This window comes from Manis javanica, chromosome 7, assembly GCF_040802235.1.
Source record: "Manis javanica isolate MJ-LG chromosome 7, MJ_LKY, whole genome shotgun sequence".
In the NCBI taxonomy this organism is placed as follows: Eukaryota; Metazoa; Chordata; class Mammalia; order Pholidota; family Manidae; genus Manis; species Manis javanica.
In genome coordinates, this window is record NC_133162.1 from 9,106,330 (window position 1) to 9,127,550 (window position 21,221).

The following is a 21,221-nucleotide window of genomic DNA, read 5'->3' on the forward strand; positions in this document are numbered from 1 at the left end:
TCTGCCTTTGAGGACACAGTGAGAAGACGGCTGTCTGAAACAGGAAGGAGGCTCTCACCAGACACGGAGTCTGCTGGCCCCTTGATGCTGAGCTTCCCGGCCTCCAAAACTATGAGCAACTGACATCTGTTGCAATAGCCACTCACCCTCTCCTCTTTACCTGACCCCACTCCAGCCTCTTGCCAAGCCCCTCACCTACGAAATGTTCGTGACATCACACAACATCCTGGAAGGAGGTGTGTACGCATCATCACTACACCAGTCATCCGCATTCAAAAAGGAGATTCAATCACAGGAATAACTAGATACCTATTGCAGCTGATTTCTATTGCTGTTATAATAAATTGCCACAGAATTAGTGGCTTTAGACAGTACAAATTAATTTTCTTACAGTTCTATAGGAAAATGTCTGACACGGCTCTCACTGGGCTGATATCATGGTGTCAGGGGGCTGTGTTCCCTTCTGGAAGCCCTAGGGACCAAGGCGCTTCCTTGCTTTTCCAGAGGCTGCCCACGTCTGTGACTCACAGGCTCTTCCTCCATCTTCAAAGCCAGCAGCGCAGAATCTTCCTCCGGTCCATCTTAGATATTTACATCAATTTCAGGGATTAAGAAGAGGACATCCTTGCTGGGGGCTGGGGGCATCTAAGATGGACCGGAGAGTGAGGCAGCTACTGTCTCAACCAGATTAGCATTTTCAGACCTAAAAGCCGAGCTAATGAGGGCAAAGAAGAGAAACATCAGAGGGTAAGTTAGGTGAATCCCTCCAATCCTCAGATGGTCACGAGGGCAGCCGCACCCACGCAGAGCCCTGGCCCAGCGCTGCTGACCTGGGTGAAAACACCCGGGTGTGGGTAACGCCCTCAGCCTGGCTTCACTAAAGTACGAGGCTCAGAGGGCTCACCAACCACAGGGCTGTTGTCTCCATGGATTGTTCTGGAACTGCACCTCAGCACTCTGCATGTGGCCATTTTCCTTGTAACAAGCACTTTACATTGAACTGTGTCCCACCCATTCACTAGGGGTCACATTGTTTAGTAGTAATGAGATTGATGGTGTGCAGTTCAGAAATGAAGCGCTCCTATTGATGTCTGCTTGCTCAGGAAGCCCAGATCACAGCCTCCTCCAAACCAAGCTGCTTCTAGTCCCCGCCTCTGACTGGGGAGTGTGTGGGTTACCTTCAGGCTGGCTGAAATCACTGTTATATGGGGACAAGATGGCAAATTCACTTGATTTGGGCACCTTGAAAACTTACGGATCTTACCAGGATCAAATTCCCATTGAGTGTGAGGCACACACTCCCCCAAAGTAAGGATCTAGCTTGGTTTATTTAGCACAAGCTGATCACCAGCAATCCTTTTGACTGCCCATCAGAAGCAATTTTTAAAACCAGATTAAAGACACTCACGAGGAGCAGATTTGCCTTAGGGCAGGAAAAATTCTAAGAACTCATCTGTGAGGGCCCTGCCTTAATTGAAACTTACATAATGCCCTTTATACTTTAAGTCTGAGTCAGAATGTGTGGAGGGGGTTCTGCTCAGAATCCGAAGGCTAGCTCTTGTGGGCTGGGCAGTGTGGCCCTCTCACAGGAGGCTTGCAGTTCAAAGGTGGTTGCTGCCTTTAGGTTGAGGTCAGGAGGGCACACAGATTGCAGACCACGGCCCCCAGCATGACAGTGGGAGAAGCACAGTAGGGGGGTTACTGGGGAGCCCAGGTGATTTGCTGCCCCAAAGGTCTGAGCAGACTATGGAGAGGTAGAAAAGGTCCTCCCTACTACCTTAGCTGGACGATCGCATCCACATGGGTTTCTAAGTGCATAGTTTTGAAGACATACCCATGAACAGACTGGGGATGCTTAAAGGGAGTGAGACAGGGACCATGGATGTAGTCAGAGTAGGGTGAGGGCCTCCGGAGGGGGCAGGGCAGGATATTTGCAGTCAGAGCAATGTAACTACATGCAAAGAAACCCCCCTACTAAAACTCTGTTAAACATTGAGCTCTAGAATCATTCTTCAGTGAGATCAGTTGATGTTCCCCAGATAAAGAAGAGTAGCACATGTTTTATTATGCTAATCATTTGTAGCCATGTGTAAGATTCACTTTAGCCTAGGCCGATGTGCTGTCTTTCGTCCTTCAGATCTGATGAAGTGATTTTGCAAACTGAGCAACTAATTTAGCAAGTAAGCCCAGGCATAAACAACACAGTAAAAGGCAAGAAGGATTCCACCTTAAAGATAAGATTGCATTTTAATACCCAAGAAGTTAAGATGTTAGAAATTCTTACCTTACTCTTTAGCAAACAATTCCTCAGCCCACCTTGGGGGCTGGGCAGGTGGCCTTGTTTCATATGCTCCCAGACCAAGATGCTGGTATCTCAGAGAGAAATCATCAGAGGAAGTTGCTTGTGTTAATTCTAAATATTCAGGGACCACTTAACAAGTCCACGCCCCTAAGTTTTTTTCATGTTCTCAAAAAATCCTCAACTGCCTATAAAACTCCTAGACAAAGCACCACCACGGGCTCTCTTGTCCCCTCTTGGCATGAGCCAGGAGCTCTATTCTCTCACTTTATCTCTAAATAAAAGCCTGTACCTTGCTCTCTTACCCTGAGTGTTTGTGAAACTCACTCTTCGGCTTCGTGAACAAGAACCCCGGCACCAGGAGGAAGGAGGCCGGTTGAGGAGACACCAAGCCTGGACCCCACACTAGCAGGCATTAAGGGGCCCAACACAGCCATAAAGACAGACTGTCAAGATGGGGAGTTGACAGTACTGAGCATTTACTAAGGGCAGGTGGTGCTAAGTACTTTCCAGTTACGATTGCATGTAATCCACATGGTAGCCTGGCAGAGTGAATGGCCCCCCCATGCACACATCGAGAAATATTTCAGAGAGGTTCAAGCCTGGACCTGGGGTTGCAGAGCTCCAGTTGCAGGGCAAGATCAAGCCCTGTACTGTCCAGCTCCAGGGCCCTGCCTCCTCCCTTTTCCCTGTACTCGCTGCATCAAGGATGGTGCCACAGTCTCTCTTCCCATCCTGTTGGGTCCTTATCATTCTACTCCCAGGATGCAGCCAGAGCAATGAAGGCTTGATCCTGTCACTCTGCGGGCAGACTCTCCAGTGGTTTCGACCAGCTGTGGCCCCAGCTTACATTCCCTGCTCTGTTCCACCCAGAGCTCCCCACCCCTGCAGCTGCCTGGGGGCTGGAGGCCTCCTGCTCCTCCCAGCACATGTCAGACCCAATCATCACTCCTCACAAAGGCTCCCTAGCCTGGCCTTTGGGATCAAATCTCCTTTCCTAGGCCCACCCAGTGATGGCACTGGTCACCGTTGCCATCATGATCAAGGACTGACGACGATTTCCCCCACTGGAATATAATGGAAACTGGGTCTTCGATTTCCCCCACTGGAGTATAATGGAAACTGGGTCTTGTCTATTTTCAATACTGCATCCCCAGTTTTTTTACCTGGCATATAGTAAACATTGAACATATGGATGTATGAGTAGATGGAAGGATGGATGGATGGATGGCCAGTGGGAGGGTGGATGGGTAGATGGATGGATAGTTGGATGGATGGATGGATGGATGGATGGATGCATGCATGGATGGATGGATGGATGGATGGATGGATGCATAGATGGATGCATAGATGGCGAAATGTTTGGGTGGGTGGGTGGATGTATGGTTGGTTGGGTGGGTGGATGCACAGATACAACTGAAACCAAATCAAGGATTCTAAATATGTGGGAATGCTCCCAAATCATGGTGGTCTGATTTGAAGATTAGGAAAGTTCTTTTCTTCCATACCATCATAGCATTCTAGTAATTTGTTAGTCAAAACCTCTTAATTTACAGATGAGGAAACTGAGGCTCAGAAAAGACAAAGTATTTTTGCTGAAATGCTTCTGCAAAAGACAGGAGGTTTTGGCAGCATTTCTCAACAACAAGTCCCTGTGTGCACTGGTGGGTCTGATGCGTTAGAGGGTGCACAGCAAGTCTGCAAATGATTTATTTTAATAAATTAGTCTAATTCAAACGACTAGATTTCCACATATAACCTTATCACTGTTACTCATTGCATTCTAATGTGCTTTCTGGAGAAGGAACAGGAAAGCAAGAGGTACAGGGAGATCTGGTGAGAGAACTGCAGCCCCCGGGATGCAACAATCCTAGTACACCAGACACCTGTGGCAGCTGGGGTGCAGGTGAGGGGCCCAGGGGCTGGAGCTGCTCCTCAGCTCCTTGCATTCATGTCATGGCCCACATATTAGGGGGTTTTCTGACACTTCTAAGCCCTTAGAGAAGTAAGATGCTTCTGCACTGTTCTCTACACCCTTGGGGTTGTCTCCCCAGGAGGAAGTGAGACTTCCCTGACTGGTGAGATAGGGAAGGCTGTCCTCTGGGTACAGTTTCCCCATGGTGTGGTTAGATCATGCCAGGTCACTGAGATGAGCTTGCCCACTGGGGCTGCCCTCCCCACCCTTCATGACATCCTGAGCTGACAGGCAACCTGGCGTGGTGGGGAGGGTTTGGTCAGGCGGCAGTGTGAGGAGTCCCACTTTGACTTCCCCTCCAGTCCAGCCTTGCCATTGATAAAGCTGCCTTTCTTCTCCTTTCCTGACTTTGGCGACTAGCTGACCATTGATTCAGAATCTGGATGTGATTAATTAGCTCCCTAAACCCTGACAGGATTAGTGTGGTGTTTACCCCACACGTACATTATTTGGTTATTTCCCCCGCACATTACGAAGCTTGTCAAATATTTGAACTGGCCTCTAGGTCAGGCTGTGCAGGTGACCTTTCTTCAGTAGAAGGGAGGCTGAAACCCTGACCAAGAAAAGTAAACTAAATTCCAGGATGTTTTCAGTTCTTCCCCGCATGAAATCAGAATAAATCTAGTTAATTTGAGGACCATGTAGATCTTCACAGTGACATAGCTAAACTGCCAATCACCTGATCAATTCGCTGTCTTTATTCTTGTCGTTTGCTTTGTATTTTTTTCTCTGTGAATCATAAGTCTGGTAACCAAGGGGCTCTGGGATTATAAATAATCATGATTCAGAGGTTCTCTACTCTCTATGATATACCACTTCCTTGCTTTCTTTTTCCTTTTTCTATGCCAGGCTAGGAAGACTGCCTAAGAAGACACTTTTCTCAAGAACTTCATAAATGATCGAGCCAACTATGATAGATCATTCTGGATCAATTATTAACAGCTGAAAAGAATTGCATAGGATATGCACTCCATGTTTATGTTTCTATCAGGAGCTCTTAAATACCGAATTCTATGTTTCTCATAATATGATTGCTACACGTGCAAGAAAGAAGCTTGCCTGGTCTCTATGTAACGTGGGAAGTACGAGATGAAGCCTGGTTAAACAAGCTTCTTCACTGCAGAACTTCTCAGTGCCTTTGAGACACCGTCATGCAATGTGAGTCAACCAGAAGACATGTCATGGTATTGCCCACACTTGCCATTCCCCAGAAACCTTCCTCCGCCCCTTTACTTGGTAGAGCATTTAATGGGGCTAATGTCCCCCAGAACACAGAGTGGAAAGCACAGCCCCAGTGAAAGAGAGATTTGGTAAGGACATCTCAGGTGCCCTTTAGAGGACAGTTCTCAAAACACACCATCAAAGCACTCCTGTGCTCACCTCTCACCTGCTCTGGAACTGAATCCACCTGAAACCAGAAACATGTGAATGGCTCTTTTATGCTTTGGAGTAGGACCAGCCATGGGTTTTGCACACAGTGGGTTCCCAACACCCCCTCCAAGGTGGGGTCCTTCTACCCGCTAACTGCTGACTCCCTTCTCCCTCCATAGTGGGATTCCCCCTGTCCTTCTTCCACAATGAACTCCCTGGCTCCCCTGAACAGTGGGGACCCCTCACCTGCCTCCCAGGGCTGCTCCCTCCCCTACTTTCCCAAAGTTCTCTGTCACACTTTCCCTCAGTACCTACTGTGGTGCCTGGCTTATCTGTTTATTATTTCATTTTTCCACTGGCTATGACCTCCTGGAGGTTAGAGGGAATTCATCGTGTTTACATTCATGTCTTGGTCTAGCACTGGCACAAGCTCTGGTGAATGAATGATGGAATTAAAAAATAAAAGGAGGGGTAATTTTTTTTAACTGACACACTCACTGTGCACTTAGACTGACTCTTGCACTGTGGGATGTAACACCTGTTCCAGAGACTTTATAAAAGGAATTTATGTTGTAAGTGATTCATGCAAAGGAACAAAATCTCAAGGTAGAAAGGAAAGGGAACTCGCCGCGTCTTGTCAACTATAGCGCGGTATTTCCCAGAGAAGGTCACTTCCTCACCTTCACTGTGGTCCTAGCAGATTAGGTCCCATCCATATGCACAGTCCTAAACCGTTCAAACAGTGCTTCCTGCACAGATGCCTAGGAGCCCACTGACCCTAACAGATTGGCAGATGGGCTTTGCACTTCTAATCCAGTTTTAACTCTTTTCTGTGCTCATTTTGTGATAGAAAAAACAAAGTCCACAATAGTTTAAGCAAACCAAGCAATAGATGAATGGGAAATATTGAAGATTCTAGAGTAAGAAGGGAGAAGGATTGTGTGAGGGGGTGGATAAAACCCTTAATATTCTTATTATTCAGTCTACACGCTACCATGTGACCTTCCATATGACTTCAAGGTCAAGGTGTGGGTGCACTTGTGAGAATCCATTACCCCGCATAGTCGGGGAGGGGGACAGGGAGCTGAATTCCAAAAAAAAATTTTTTTAACTGTCTTCTAACCCATATTTTCAGCCTCCCTCTCATGGGATCCTGCAAGGTAGTAGATTGACCCAATTTTGTGGCTCCCACACTAATTGCTGGAAGAGCCGCTGGATCGTTATACACAAGTGCTTCCTGTGGCTGGAATGGGTTCATGTCTCCACTGTCTCAGTTGTTGGTGTCTGTCATTGTCCTTTAGACATATCTACATTCTGTCCTGACAAAACACCAGCGCATTTCAATGTATTTTTGATGTAATAATTACTTCTGATCATTTGGACGTCTCCTAATGATCAAATACTAAAAATAAAATTACTATCCCATTAGAAAAGATACCTGCTTTTATTCACAATAAAGAAAGATCTTTAAAACTTTACTAAGCACAAAGTAAGGAATTTGGTAGAATGTTGTCTTGAATATGAATATTTCCTTGATTTTAGTCCAATCCTGCAAATTATGCAAGTGAAAATGCAAACGATAGTTTTCTTTGTGTGCTTGAATTATGGGGGTTTGAATTATTTTATTTTGACACCAAAATACAACAATGGTAAATATATTTGTGTTATAGTCCTTCTTGATAAGACTTCTAATGCATATTAAAAAATAATCTTCCTGCCTTAGTCAATACCGTGCAAAACATGGAACGTACGTGCATCTTCACTTGATGATTGAAAATGTTTCAGAATGTCTGGGGCATCCTTGGAACAGTAAGATGTCACCAATACCTCTACGTGAGACTGAGCTTGTGTACTGAGCTCAAAAATGTGATGAAGGGTTCTTTTTAGAATAAGTCCCAGTCACCAGCCTATTTCACTGAGGTTTGCCTCTCTGTAATCCTCCAGACAGAAGGGAGAGGGGAGCAGACGAGTTAACATTACCAGGGGTCAAGCTGGTTCAGTGTTAAAGGGATAAACACCGTCTCAGCCTCCTTCCCAGCACTAAGGCGGCTGCAGTGACGAGTTTGGGAAGATTAACTGCTGTCAAAGTCGGCATCTGAGACCATAAAAAGACAACAGACTACAGGTGTCTGTGATACAAGCTGATCTTGAGGAGAAAAGACAGACAACTCTCACTCACGGCATCCTCTTATTATTGTTTTTCTAGAAGGGAACTCCCCATCTCTCCAAAAATAAGTGCCAGAAGTTTTGCTGCATCGCCATTTAAAACCAGAAAAAGGAACTTGGTATGGTGGCTTTTGAGTGGAGATCCTGGGTTGGAAGGTGCCATGTGAAGAATTATGAACTACAGCAGTTAATTAACTGTACAAGGGGTTGTCCAGGGGCTTGGTCTAATGGCAGGTTGGCTTCTACAGGAGGCATAGGAATTAATGGACAGCGGTCCTTGGAGAGGGAGAGCAACAGAGTGCTCAGAGGACGCGGCCCGGGGACGGGAGGCCCAGCTGCTGTTGCTCAGAGGACGTGGCCGAGCTGGAGCCCGACAGTCTCCCTGACTGGAGGAGATGGAGCTGGACACCTGAGCGGACCACGGCAGCTAGAGGTCCCAAGGCAGAGCGCCAAGAAGAGAAAGCTGGACACAGAGACCCCCAGAGGTATGCAGAGCATGATCAGCATGTATATGCATGGAAACCACCTGAGACTAGGTACAGACCACCTGAAAGGTTTATAGGGAAGAATCCTTAAAGACAACACAGGGCTGAGAATAGTCCCTGTTCCCACCGACCAGAGTGGAAAACCTCATAATTCATGGGACATCTGTCAGAATACTAAGAAGAGTCTTGCCTCAGTAGTAGAGACAATTAACCCTAGGCTAAACACTTCTCTGGCCCCGCCTCACAAAGCTGAAAAGCAAGACCCAGAAGGATTAAGCTGTGCCAGATAACTGAACTGTATTCCAAAGCAAAGTTCAAGAATATTTACGGAAATACAAAAATATCCAGAATCCAAAAGTATAAAATCCACGGTGTCTGGAATGCAGAGAAGCAGGAAAATGTGACCCACGGTGAAAAGAAAACTCAATTAATCAAAGCCAACCCAGAAATGGTGTAAAAGATAGAATTCATACACAAGGACTTTTCAAAAAGTATTACTTTTTAAAAGTAAAAAAATTGTATTCCACATGTTCAGGACTCTAGGAGAAAGACTGGTCATGCTAAGTACAGACATGGAAGATATAAAAAGACCCAAATTAAACATCTAGAGATAAAGACCACAATGTCTAAAATGAAAAACATACTGGGTGGGATTAATAACAGCTTAGTCATTAGAGAGAAAAAGATCAATGAACTTGAAGACAGCAATAGAAATGCTCCAAAATCAAACATAGAGAGAAAAAGACAAAACAAACAAACAAACAAACCAGGAACAGAGTATCAGTGAATTGCGGGCCAAGTTCAAGAGGAAGAATATACATGTAATTGGAGCCCCCAAAGGAGGGGCTGAGAGATTTAAAAAACTATGAACCAACAGATTCAAGAATCTAACTCCAAACACAACAAACAAGAAACTCACACCAAAGCACATCATAACCAAATTGATTAAAACAGTAAAAACGTAAAAAAGCTTAAAAGCATCCTGAGAAAAAAGACAGAAACAGAAGTATGGGACAAAAGACAGAAAACAAAATTTCCAATTTTTTGTTGGAAGCCATGAAAGCTAGAATACAGTGAAGCAACATATTAAAGCAGTAAAAGAAACACAAAATTGTCTATTCAAGAAACTTTTGCCCAGGAAAGATATCTTCCTAAAATAAAGATTTTTTCAGACATATAAAACTAAAAAAATTATTCACCAGAAGACCTATATTTCAAGGACTGTTCAAGGAGTTTCCTCAAACCAAAAGAAAATAATACCAGATAGCCATCAGGATCTGCACATAATCAGAACACCAGACATGGACCTATGCAGGTAAAGATAAAGTATTTTTTAAAATTATTTAAATCTCCTTTGAAAGATAATTGGCTATTTCAAGCAAAAGTAACATATATTGTGAGATTCACAACATATTTATAAATAAAATGTATGACAATAACAGAAGAAAAGCCAAAAAGGAAGAAATAGAAGTATACTGGGGGTAAGACTCTTGTAATGTGTAGGAGATGGTATATCGCATGAAAGAAGACAGTGGTACATTAGAGATGTATGCTATAGATCCTAAAGCAGCCACCTAGAACAACACAAATAGTTGTAGCTAAGAAGTCAAAAGGGAGATAAAAGGGAATCACAAAAAAATGAGTTTTTTCCCAAAAGAAACCAGAAAAAGGAAAAAGGAACAAAAAGGAGATGGACAGAGAAAACAAATAACAAGACTGAAGACTTAAGCCAATCATATTAATAATCAAATTAAATATAAATGTTATAAACACTTCAGTAAAAGACAGAGATATTCAGAGTGAATTAAAGCCGTAAGATCCAGCTATGTTGTCTACAAGAAAGGCACTTCAAATTTTGCTTAAAAAGCCCAAACCTGTTAAAAGGAAGAGAAAGGGGAAAAAATATACCATGAAAACACTAATCAAAAGAAAGCTGTTGTGTCCATATTACATCAAAGGAAATTCAGGAACAAAGAATATTACCAGGTATAAAGAATACCACTGTGATGATATAGAGTTCAAACCATCAAGAGGACACAAACATTCTAAAAGTTGCTCTAATAACAGAGCTTCAAAATACATAGAACAAGCTGATAAAAGGAGAAATGCATAAGTTCACAATTATAACCTGATAGTTCCACACCCCTGTCTTAATACTTGACTGAGCAAATAGATAGAATATCAGTACAGATAGGACAGTTGGCAACCACAGTATCAACCAGCTTGATGTAATTGACATTCTTTAAGCACCATGTAATCGTGGCAGAATTACATTCTTATCAAGTGCAAATGAAACGTTTATAAGTTAGCTCTTGTTCTACACTTTTTAGAAGTCTCAATAAATTTAAAAAGATTCGTATTATTCAAAGTGTATTATCTGCTACAATGAAATTAAGTTAAAAATCAATAGATGAAAGATATCTGGAAAATCCCCAACTATTTGGAAATTAAATAAATTAAATACACTTCTAAATAGCCCATGAGTCAAAGAAGAAATTAAGAGGGAAATGAGAAAGTATTTCAACCAAATGAAAATGAAAACACAACTATCAAAATGTGTCATATGCAGCTAAAGCACTACTTAGAGGGACTTTTAATGCACTAAAACACAACAGTAAAAAAGAAGGTCTTAAATCAATGACTTCACCTCTACCTTAAGAAACTGTAGAAACCTTGGTTGCACAACAATGTGAATATATTTAAGATTGAACTGCATTGCACTTAGAATTGGTCAAGATGGTAAATTTTATGTTATGCATTTTTTTATAATAAAATATAACTTTAAAAATCAACAAGTAGCAGTGTGTAAAAGAAACCAGATACTGAGTATATGCACTGTTAAATCTCCTTTATATGAAGTTCAAGAACTGGCAAAACTATTCGGGGGTGGTAGAAGTTGGAATAGTTGTTATTCTTGGGCAGGGGATTGACCGGGAAGGGACATGAGAAATGTTCTGAGGTGATGGAAAGAATCTAGATGGAGGACTGAGTGTGATTACACAGGTGTCTAGGAGGACAGGCTCTCAGATTTATACTCTCACGGTGTGTATTTTATGCCAATAAAAATAAAAGGTAATAGAAAAAAAAGAAAGTGTGGAGGCAGTAAAAAGGTCAGTGGTTGCCAAGGGTTGGCAGGGGAGGGAGGGAAGGCAGAATGAATTGGTGGAGCACAGGAGATTTTTTAAGGCAGCGACACTGTCCGGTATGATATTTTAATGATGGATACGTGCTATACGCATTTGTCAGACCCAGAGAATGTACACCACCAAGAGTGAATCTTAATGTAAACTACAGATTTAATCATCAATATTGGCTCATTAATTGTAGCCAATGTACCACACTAATGCAAAATGTTAATGGGGGGGGACACTGTGTAGAGAGGTGGAGGGGGGATATCGGGAAACTCTATATTGTTCAATTTCTGTCAGCCTAAAACTGCTCTAAAAAAGTCTAATTAATTATTTGAACATATACTTACAGATTGCTTAAATATATCTTTATATTTAAATGTACATATATATGTATACACACACCCTATGATCACAATCAATAAAGAACTAAAAAACTGAGAAAAGTCTGAGGGGAACACACTAATATTTTAAGAGCTATGGATGGTGGGAGTGTTATTGACTTTTTCTTACCACTTTTCATTTTTCTCCGTTTTCCAAGTTGCTGCAATAAATGGGTATTATCTCAGTATGGAAGAATACTCTCTCTTTTTAAATTCTCTGTTGAAACCGGCTGAGCAAAAAGCAGACACACACCTCATTCAGCGGTGACCTTCTTTTTCAGCCAATGTCAAAAGTCAGGGCGCTCACTCTGCCCCTCCATTCCTCCCTCCCACTCCTCTCTCTGTGTTTACTTCCTGCCAGAGATAAACAATGAGTCAGAAGCAGGACCGGGGGCGGCGGCTGCACCCAGCTCCATGACGCACCCTGCCAGGGCAAGAGCCTGTTAGTAGATCTGGGACTTCCCAAAGTTTATTTGGAAGGAACACATTACTACAGTTTAGGAACCACGGGGATGGGTCCCTAAGAGCTGGCCCCAGCAGCTTCTCATAAAATAGATCAGATCTTTTTTTTTTCTTTTTCCTGGATCTGAGAACTGCCCTTGTTTATAGAAAAATTAAATTTAAAGGACAGACCAGGGTTTGCTTTCTAACTATGAAGACCACAACACAAATATTTTCAGAAATCTGAGAGCTTGGCCATTATGCCTGAGTCTGGGCTTCGGGTAGCATCAAACCAAGCTGGATTCTAAGCCCCACCCTGCCATGCTCTGTCTGTGTGACCTGGGTCAGGTTCCTTAACCTCTCTGAGCCTCAGGTTCCTCATACAGCCCCTCAGGCCATCTGCATTCAGGTACATGGTGCTGCTGGATGGGTCTTTGACTCTACCGCCTCTGCCCGCACCTGGGCTGTCCCAGGCGGGTGCTGTGGGTTCACCTTGGGATGTTCCCCGTCACCATCCCCCAAATGCAAGGGCATCCCTCACTGCTCTTCCAGCCTACCCTCGAGGGCACCAACACAGCCTTTACCTTCATCCTCTGAGCTCTTTCCTTGCCTGCATAATCCCTTGTTTAAATACTAACCAAGTACAAAGCACCTCCCCAGCTTCCTGTTCCCTGCAGGATGCATTCTCAACCCCTCTTCTGGTCTTCAAGTTCTCAATCAGGCCTCAGTTTCCCAAACTTGTTCGCAGTGAACACCCACCGGGCTCACTTCCTGCTCTGCCACAGAGAGAGCCAGTTCAGGAATTCTGCCCCTACCTGGAATGGCCTCTACAGCTGCCCCTGTAAGATTCCCCACCTGGCCAGGAGATTCTCCTGTCCAGTGCAGCCTTCCCACTGCCTTCTCTTCTGAGCCCCAACAGACATGAGCCTGTGTCATCACTCAGCCCTGGTGCAATATGGCGGTTCTCACGCATGGTCCCCAGACCGGCAATATCAGCGTCACCTGGGCACTGGTTAGAAATGCTCATTCTCAGGCCTCACTCCAGAATCAGACTCTCTGGAGTTGATCCCAGCCATTTGTGTTGTAACTATCCCGGCAGGTGACCCTGATGCCAGCTCACGAGTGAGAACAGGTGGATAATGGTTCAGACTCTAGATTGTTGAGTGTCCATTCTTCCATCTGCAGTGACAAAGGTGTGAGAAATTCACGCAGGAATCTCTCAGGGTCACTCCTTGAGCAAATTCCGTCATCTCTGGAATATTGCCTGCAGCCTTTCTTGGAAGAATGAACAAGTACGGAGCGGAAGCACAGGAAATGGCCACTGCCCAACAATTTTACCCACAAAGCAGTCATTTCCTCTGGCGCAACCTGACAGCTCCACTAGCTGGGGAAAGCTTACAGGGTCAGGTCCTTGTGTTCCCAGGGTTTGAAAGGAAAGAGCTGTCCATTCCTGGTTGCTGGTTCCCTAGAAGGGGAAGGAAGGCTCCCTGGGTTGCAGGCAGGGAACCTGAACTCAGTCCGCACACAGGCATCCGTGGCAGCCGTGCTTGGGGGTGGACGTTGCTGAGCACTAAGAGGTTCAACCTGGTGTTAAGCTTCATCCCAGAAGGTTGTGCTCACCCTTTCCAGGAACCCAGGGGCTTGCACAGGGTGCGCATCAGGGAGGCGCCTCCCAGCCTCTGTCGGAAGGGGTGGGGGTCCAACACAGGGGTACGTTACAACAGCGACACCATGTGGCAGATGGTACACGAGGCAGCCGAACGGACGGGACTCTATTTGGATGAACTTACCCCTTTGAGGGATGTATGTATGCACCCTAACTTGGGTAATTCAGAGGAAGGGAGCCTCAAGGGGAAACTGAGCTTTCTGCCACTAAGGTGTAGGTGACATAGTGCTCCAAGTCTCGGTTGCCCCATCTGTTAGGTGTTGACAATCTTGAGCAAAGGGACAATCTGGGAATATGAATTTATATCTTTCTCCCCAAATTCTTCCCTTGGCCCTCCTGAGTTTTCTCTCTGGAGTCACGGCAAGTATAAAATAGAAACAATGTGAGGTCAATGGCTCCTCCAATCTTTTGTAAAAACCTGTAACACATCCTCTGAAGAGAAAATGCTCGTTGTCCAAAGTGGCCAAGGGAGGAGTTGGGCACATGCATTGGAGGATGACAGGGGAGCAGAGGAAAGGTCTTAGAAAGCGGGAACGTCTGAGAGGCTCTCCCTGTTTCCAGACCGGTTCCTCAGGTGCACGGGAGATGAGCAGAGTGCTGAAGGGAATGGCCATGGGCTCCCAGCCTCCCCGGATTCCCACGTGCCAAGTGTCATGAAAGCTGCACAGTCATCGGGCCTGGGGGCAGTGTGGCCTGGACCAGCAGGCATCTGTGTGGTGAAGGGTTTGGGGGGGACAGATGATGACCTCCATACACCAGGCCAGGGGAGGCGGTTCCGAGGCTGGCTGACATGGGCATTCCCACCAGCCTGGCAGAGGAAGGACTTACAATTGGAAATAAATTGATTTAAATAAAGTTTTATTTTGTACACATGGGGCATTTGGCCTAGTGTCTGGTGCCCGTCTGTAAAATGAACATCAAAAGCTGTTGCATCATGATTGTGGGTGCCAGGCAGGTGCCTGCCCTCTCTTCCTATAAACATCCAGACTCCAGGAGCCCAGTCAGCCCTTGACAGTTTCTGAGTAAGTTAGTCCAGGGCCCTGCACAATAGACCTTCACACATTTATTGAGGAGAAGCATGCTGGTAATTCGGAACAGGGAGTTGCATCTTTGGGCTTGCTCTTAGGAGGTACCTCTTTTATGCCCAGTTTGCATGGTAATGAGACACTATTCTTCAAGGGAAAAATGATAACTGACTAAAGCTGGGGAACAAGAAACAGACGACCACGGAGCTGCTGTTACTCTTCAGTCCAGCTGAGACACAGGCCACAAAAAATTCCCAAGCCTCTTATGACATCCAAAGCCTCACAGAGATGCAGAGAGAAGAGCTGGACCTTGGGTCTCAGCCAGCAGTAACTGCTCTTGGCTGGAATTCCAGAAAACATGAATCCATCCATTAGTTTCATGATCATCATAGCCAATTCAGACAGGCTACCTGGTCTCGTCAGAGCCAATATTAGAACCTTTGTCCAGTTACCCTGATCAAAAGTTCATGAAGTAGAAGAGGCATAGGGGTCTGGGAGGCAAAGGAAGCCCCCTTTTTTGCAGAGAATGGGGGTCAGAAGTACTGTTAAGCCATCAAGCCATATTCTGTGATTCCCTGGGCAAAAAAGAACACTGTCCCCATCTGATCACCATTTTGCTGAAGAAATCTAATGTTCATGCCAACAGGCTGAAAGTGTCTCCCATGGAAGCCTCATAGCCGGAGCTGCCCAGGAAGTAACACCAGCCAGGCATGGAAATTCCTGCCACTAGGGATCACTCTCACCTACCCCGTGACCGAATGTAAAGTTAAAGCAAAAAATGTTGCTTAAACGCCGAAGTGAGAAGCTATGGAAAATTATTTGTTACACAAAGTTTCACTGTTGATTATCTAGGTTCAGAAGGGTTTTTCTAACCAGATCTTGTGCTGAACTCACAGGCAATTATGAATTACCTCTAGTGTTCCCGGCCTGTGTCCTTTCTGGGAACTGAATGTTCATGTCTGCTGGCCCTCTGCTCGGGAATGATCCCAAAACCTTTGGTGCTGAACACTGCATGGGAAGAGCCTATTTCTTGGACTTATTATCCATATGTGGACAGTCTGGACCTGGCTGTGGGTCATAATGAGCCACTAGCCACATCCCACTGCAGTAGTGTGGCCTTTTGATTTCTGGAATCCATCCACAGTTGCCCTGGGACTGAGGGCGCTGGTCAGTTTTGTAATAGCTTTTTGTATCCTCTGGGTGACCTGCTGGTTCCCGCAAGGACCATCACACCACACTACCAACCCCAACTTAGCCATGTATTAGACACCTCTGATAAGCCCTGGGGTAGCCTTGATCTTTCTTATTTTAAGTTCTGACAGTGAAGATAAAAAAACCTAGAATGTTGCTGGAATAGAAGCTTATAATTATGAATTTCATTCTGAGGGAGCAAAAACATATTAATTTTCCAATCATGCAGGTCTAGGCCATCACAAACAGGTCAATGGATGACTGCTTAGAACATCTCATCACTGAGGACTGTGTCATGGGTTTTGGAGTAAATTTTCCAAAGCAAATGGAACTAAGCAAATGCTGGGCAGGAAAGGTGCTGACTGGGCCATGGGCTCTCAGTTCTCTGAACCTGGCTCCTACCTGGGCACGTCTCCATGGCCAGAGCTTCCAGATTTCTCCTCCGGCTTCCTTCTGATATTCTGACTGTTCCCAGGTGGTTGCACAGATTCTGGACTCTGAGCTGATGAGGTTCTCTGAGCCAGAAAAATAGAAATTGGAAAGGAAATCAAATAGGAGTCTCTGAAAACATAAAAGCATTTATCAATGGGCCCCTGACCGCAACATTCCAAGGTCAGGTCTTTCGTTTGCTTTCCCATCCAACCGAGTCGCTACTGCGTGCTGGCACTGAGCTACACTTTGACATCAGGCGAGCAAAGCAAAGGTGGGCCCTGCTCCCATCTAATGGAGGAGAAACACATTTAAACAAAAGATTCCGGTGGAGTAGAATGACTGTTTTAGTAAGAAACCGACCGGGGACACCTTCCATACTTTGGGGGTCATCTGCTCCCTGGAGAAGGTGGGGGTATTTAACCTAAGATTTGGAGTCGAGTCTGTTTGTGGCACCACAGAGGTGAAAACACATTTTCCTGCTCCCCTCCCCCATGGTTTGGCATACCAGAATTCAGCTGGAACCCCAAAAGTAAATAAATAACTAAAACAGAAGAAAGAAAATGATGAGCCTTGGAAATGTGGGGCTAATGTTTAGGTCCTAACCACTCTGAGAGGTGCTCACCTTTCCCTTCAGTTCCACAAAAAACTCATCTGCCATTTAGTCAATTTTTAAAACCAAGATACGAAAGTATAAAGAACAGTCAAAACTTCAAACCATGGAACGGAAAGAGATGAGATGTTTTGAAAATGCAAATTTTAATGATGCGCATTCAAGTATAAGATAGACATCAGAAATGGGGAACAGGCTTTATCAACCTGAGCAATATTTTCCAAAGCAGTGGTTGTCTTTTATTTTGTCCTTCCAGGGGCACCTCTGCCCATCAGGTGTGCACAATGCTCAGGCCAAGCCAGGTCCTTCCACAGGGCTCCCCAAAGAACAAGAGGGTCAGGAATCTGGTGGGGGGTTGGCAGAAAGAGTAAGAGAGTCCAAGGCCGACTGTTCCTAGCTACTGCAGAGGACGACAGCCTGTAGCAAGGGAGACTCGACCCAGCAGGAAAGGTCCTGATGGTGTCAAGGCTTTGGCTCTGCTTGGCCCTGTGGCCCAACCTACTCTGCCCTCTCTATCCGGCAGTGGCATGAAATCCTGATTCCCTGCTTGCCTTAGCCAGAACAAGCTGGATTTCTGTCACTTGCAACCAAAAAAGTACATCCCATAGGTGACCAGCCTAGCTTTGAAGGAAACAAAGCGTCCTATGGTCAAATAAATGTAAGAAGCACTACATTATGTAGATCTCTCTTAGAAATTCACAGTGCACATTCAAATACTAAAGGGTTTGAGAAGTTCTGTGGTAAGATGACATATTGGACTTTAGTTCAGTTCCCAAAGTTGCCTGACCACAGGACCCTTTGTTCATACCTCACAGAACTAGTGCTCCAGGAAACACGCTTTAGAGGACAGTTAGCACAAAGACCTCATTTCTTTCCAGCTCATTTAAATTTGTCATGTGATCCACAGAACATGGCAGCCCCCAATCTGTGAGCACCTTTGTGAACTCTGGAAGGTGGCCCTGCTCTGGGAAGGTGCGTGGCTTGTGAGCAGACAGCGCCTTCCTGTGAACTAGATGGCTTCCCTTTCTTCCAGTGAATGCTCTCAGACCTCAGCATGTGGCTTGCTGGGTGCTTGGGAGAGACCAAGCTCCTCGGCTCCCAGCTCCTGTCCTTGGGGATGCCTCAGTCTGGTGGGGAATGTGGTGGAGGTGGGCACCTGAAGACAGGCAAGAAGAGCTCCTGTGGGCTGTACGGGCCTCCCCATGACTGTCCGTCCTTGTTCTGGAAATTTCTCTCCACTTGGAACACTGCTCCACCTCCTGACCCCAGAGAGACACCCAGCCTGACCCTGCCCAGCAAATGGGGCAACTGGAGATGTAAAAGGCCTCTCATCAAACCATCAGTTCACACCAGTTGTGACTACAGACCTGGGTGCGGCCAAATTCTTTTGTAAATATCTCTTTTCAGGGGGCATTACGATTAACATGTACAGTGGGGTGGGGGGGGGCGCACACGGGGAGGGCTGCGCAACACAGAGAAGACAAGTAGTGATTTTACAGCATCTTACTATGTTGATGGACAGTGACTGTGAACAGGTATGTGGGGAGGACTTGGTGAAGGGGGGAGCCTAGTAAACATAATGTCCTTCATTTAATTGTAGATTAATGATACCAAAATAAAATTAATTTAAAAAAATATCTCTTTTCACCCAGACCGTCCAAAAAGTAATGCTTCCTTTATCGATTTGTTGATTCATTCAATCATCTAAGAAAGATTCATCTGAAGCCTCCGTGCCAGAGTGAGCGCTAGAAATGGGGCTACGAAAGTGAAGGAGATTCCACTTCTTTCCTCAAGTTGCTCACAGTCTAGACAGACAGACTCCAGTGCTGTGACCACAGAGGTGCAAACGCAAGGTAGCCAAGGGGGAGACTGAGGCTCTACACCCACTGACCTCCGTCAACCTCTAGGCTGCTGTAAATTAATTTTGAAGCTTCTGTGGAATGTTTGGGTGCAAATCATCTGCCCAATCTGAACCTGGGGGTCTTCTTGAGCCCTGAGACTTCTGCTGCATAGGCCGTCGAACTTGACCTCCCGACGCAGACTGAAGAGCAGGGTAGCTGTGGCTGTGTTTCTCCCACCTGGTGCATTCCTCTGAGCCATGTTCACCCCGTTGTGTCCCAAGGGAAGATATAAAAGTTGCTACAACTCTCAGATGTTCATATATTCCAATGCTAACACAATACCACAATTAGAGATACTACAGTTATTTTTGCTGAGACAGTATGTGGAGGGAAATAACACAGTGATAGCAACAGCTTCTGTGTATTGAACACTTCCTAAGTTCCAGGTCCTAGGCCAGTAGCTTTCCATGAACTGGGTCTCTGGGTCTTCAGCCTTATGAGAGAGATGCTATTCACGTCTTGTTTCAGAGCTGAGGCTTTGGAAGGGTAAGCATTTGGCCAAGATCACACAGCAGTGGAGTCTGGAGGGACCCGTTTCCCTCTGGTCCCAGAGCCAGGAAAAAGCGTTTCTGTTTGATCCCTTTAATGGGGAAGTGTTAGAGGCAACAGAGAGGCTGGGGCAGATTCCTCACTAGAAGCAGGGCTTGAGACCCTGAGTGGCTTGACCTCTGCTGGCCAAACCGTTCCCTGTAGCCAGAGCCCCTGCGCTGGCCTGCGGGCCACAAGCTGCGATCTGTGAATCCAGGGCCACCGTCGTCCCTGCAGGACAGCATCAAGGCGCTACAAACTTTAAATCACCGCAGATTCGAACTCCAAAGTGCTCCTGACTCTTCTAAGGAAGGTTCTTTTCTTTATTTATGTAATACTACTACCATTGGGTGCCTGATTCAGAAATTTACTATGATCACTCAAAAATCACAATATAGAGTGTCATTTTAATATCAGGGTCCTCAATTTTTTACATTATAACCCAATTCCTACATGTCTGACTGTCATGCAGGCTTCAACTGCAAACATCATCTGCTGCCAGGCTTCCTTTTCAATCACCACATCATTAAGAGGGAGTAATTCTGCAAATAACTTAACAGATAAATCTCCTGCTCTTTATTCCGTGATCAAGGTTACTGTAAAGTAATTCTGGGAAGACATGGGCATGTCTGACAGCCCAGACAGATGCAAACAACAGATGGAATAAGGAGACAGGTCTTTGCTGACTAAAGAAGAAAGGAGCGTGTGCTACATTTCCTCAGGCAAAGCAACTATAACAAGGGCTTAGACTTGTCTTTGAAGAAGAAAAAAGGGGTAGGCCTTTCCCCCTTGTCAGCCCCACCCCTCCTCCTTATAGAAAGCTAATCTGCAACAATACCAGCTCTCTCCAGCAAAAACATTCTGGGAGGAGTTTATAAAATAAAGTCAGTAGTATTATCCACGGGAATGGCACATTGCACTTTTCAAAGGCTTTGACATCCATCGGATTCTTACAAGATCCCTGTACACTAAACAGGCAGGTAAAATATCGTTTTCCATTTCCAGATGAGAAACAGAGCAGTAAATGGCTTGGCCAGGTCTTCTTCCTAGAAGTCCAGTGCTCTTGCCACAGTAATGCCAACAGAGCACTTTTTCTACTCTAACAATAACAGCAAACTTTTACTATAAACACTTTGTATATGCCAAGTACTGTTCTTATAAGTGCTTCACATATTTAAATTCATTCCATCTTCGCAAAAATCCTATTTCACAAATAAGAACACCTAGCTCAGAGAGGTAAAGCCACTTGCACAAGGTCACACAGCTTGAAGTGGTAGATCCAAGACTTGGCCCCCAGTGGTTCGGGTCCAGAGCCTGGGCTCTTGACCCATCTATGCTGCCTCACTAAACAGTGAAAATCGTTGCCTATGATCTCTGCCATCTTCCTGCCATGCTCCAAGTAACTAAAACAACTGGACATTTATGAATAATATAGCACAGGGACCTCGATTCAGTGCCCAGAAAAGCTCCTGGCACAGAGAGGCACTTCATAAATATTTCTTGCAAGTATGAAAAATAGATTATTGCATTTAGTCTGGTAGCCACTTCTGCAAATCGGGGCGAGCACACGCAGCCCTCTGAGCTCTTGCTTTTGCTACGTTTCCTACAGTGTCTCTGAGC

At 45.2% G+C, this 21,221-nt stretch overlaps 1 protein-coding gene across 31 annotated transcripts in view; it reads right to left on the minus strand.

Moving 5' to 3' along the window:
* Window positions 1-21,221, minus strand: part of TACC2 (transforming acidic coiled-coil containing protein 2) — a 203,795-nt gene that overhangs the window by 146,009 nt on the left and 36,565 nt on the right. For all 31 annotated transcript variants that reach the window (XM_073240258.1, XM_073240270.1, XM_073240269.1 and 28 more), the window contains one exon: window positions 16,533-16,645. In XM_073240258.1, coding sequence (XP_073096359.1) covers window positions 16,533-16,645 — 113 coding nt within the window. The remainder of the gene's footprint in view (window positions 1-16,532; window positions 16,646-21,221) is intronic.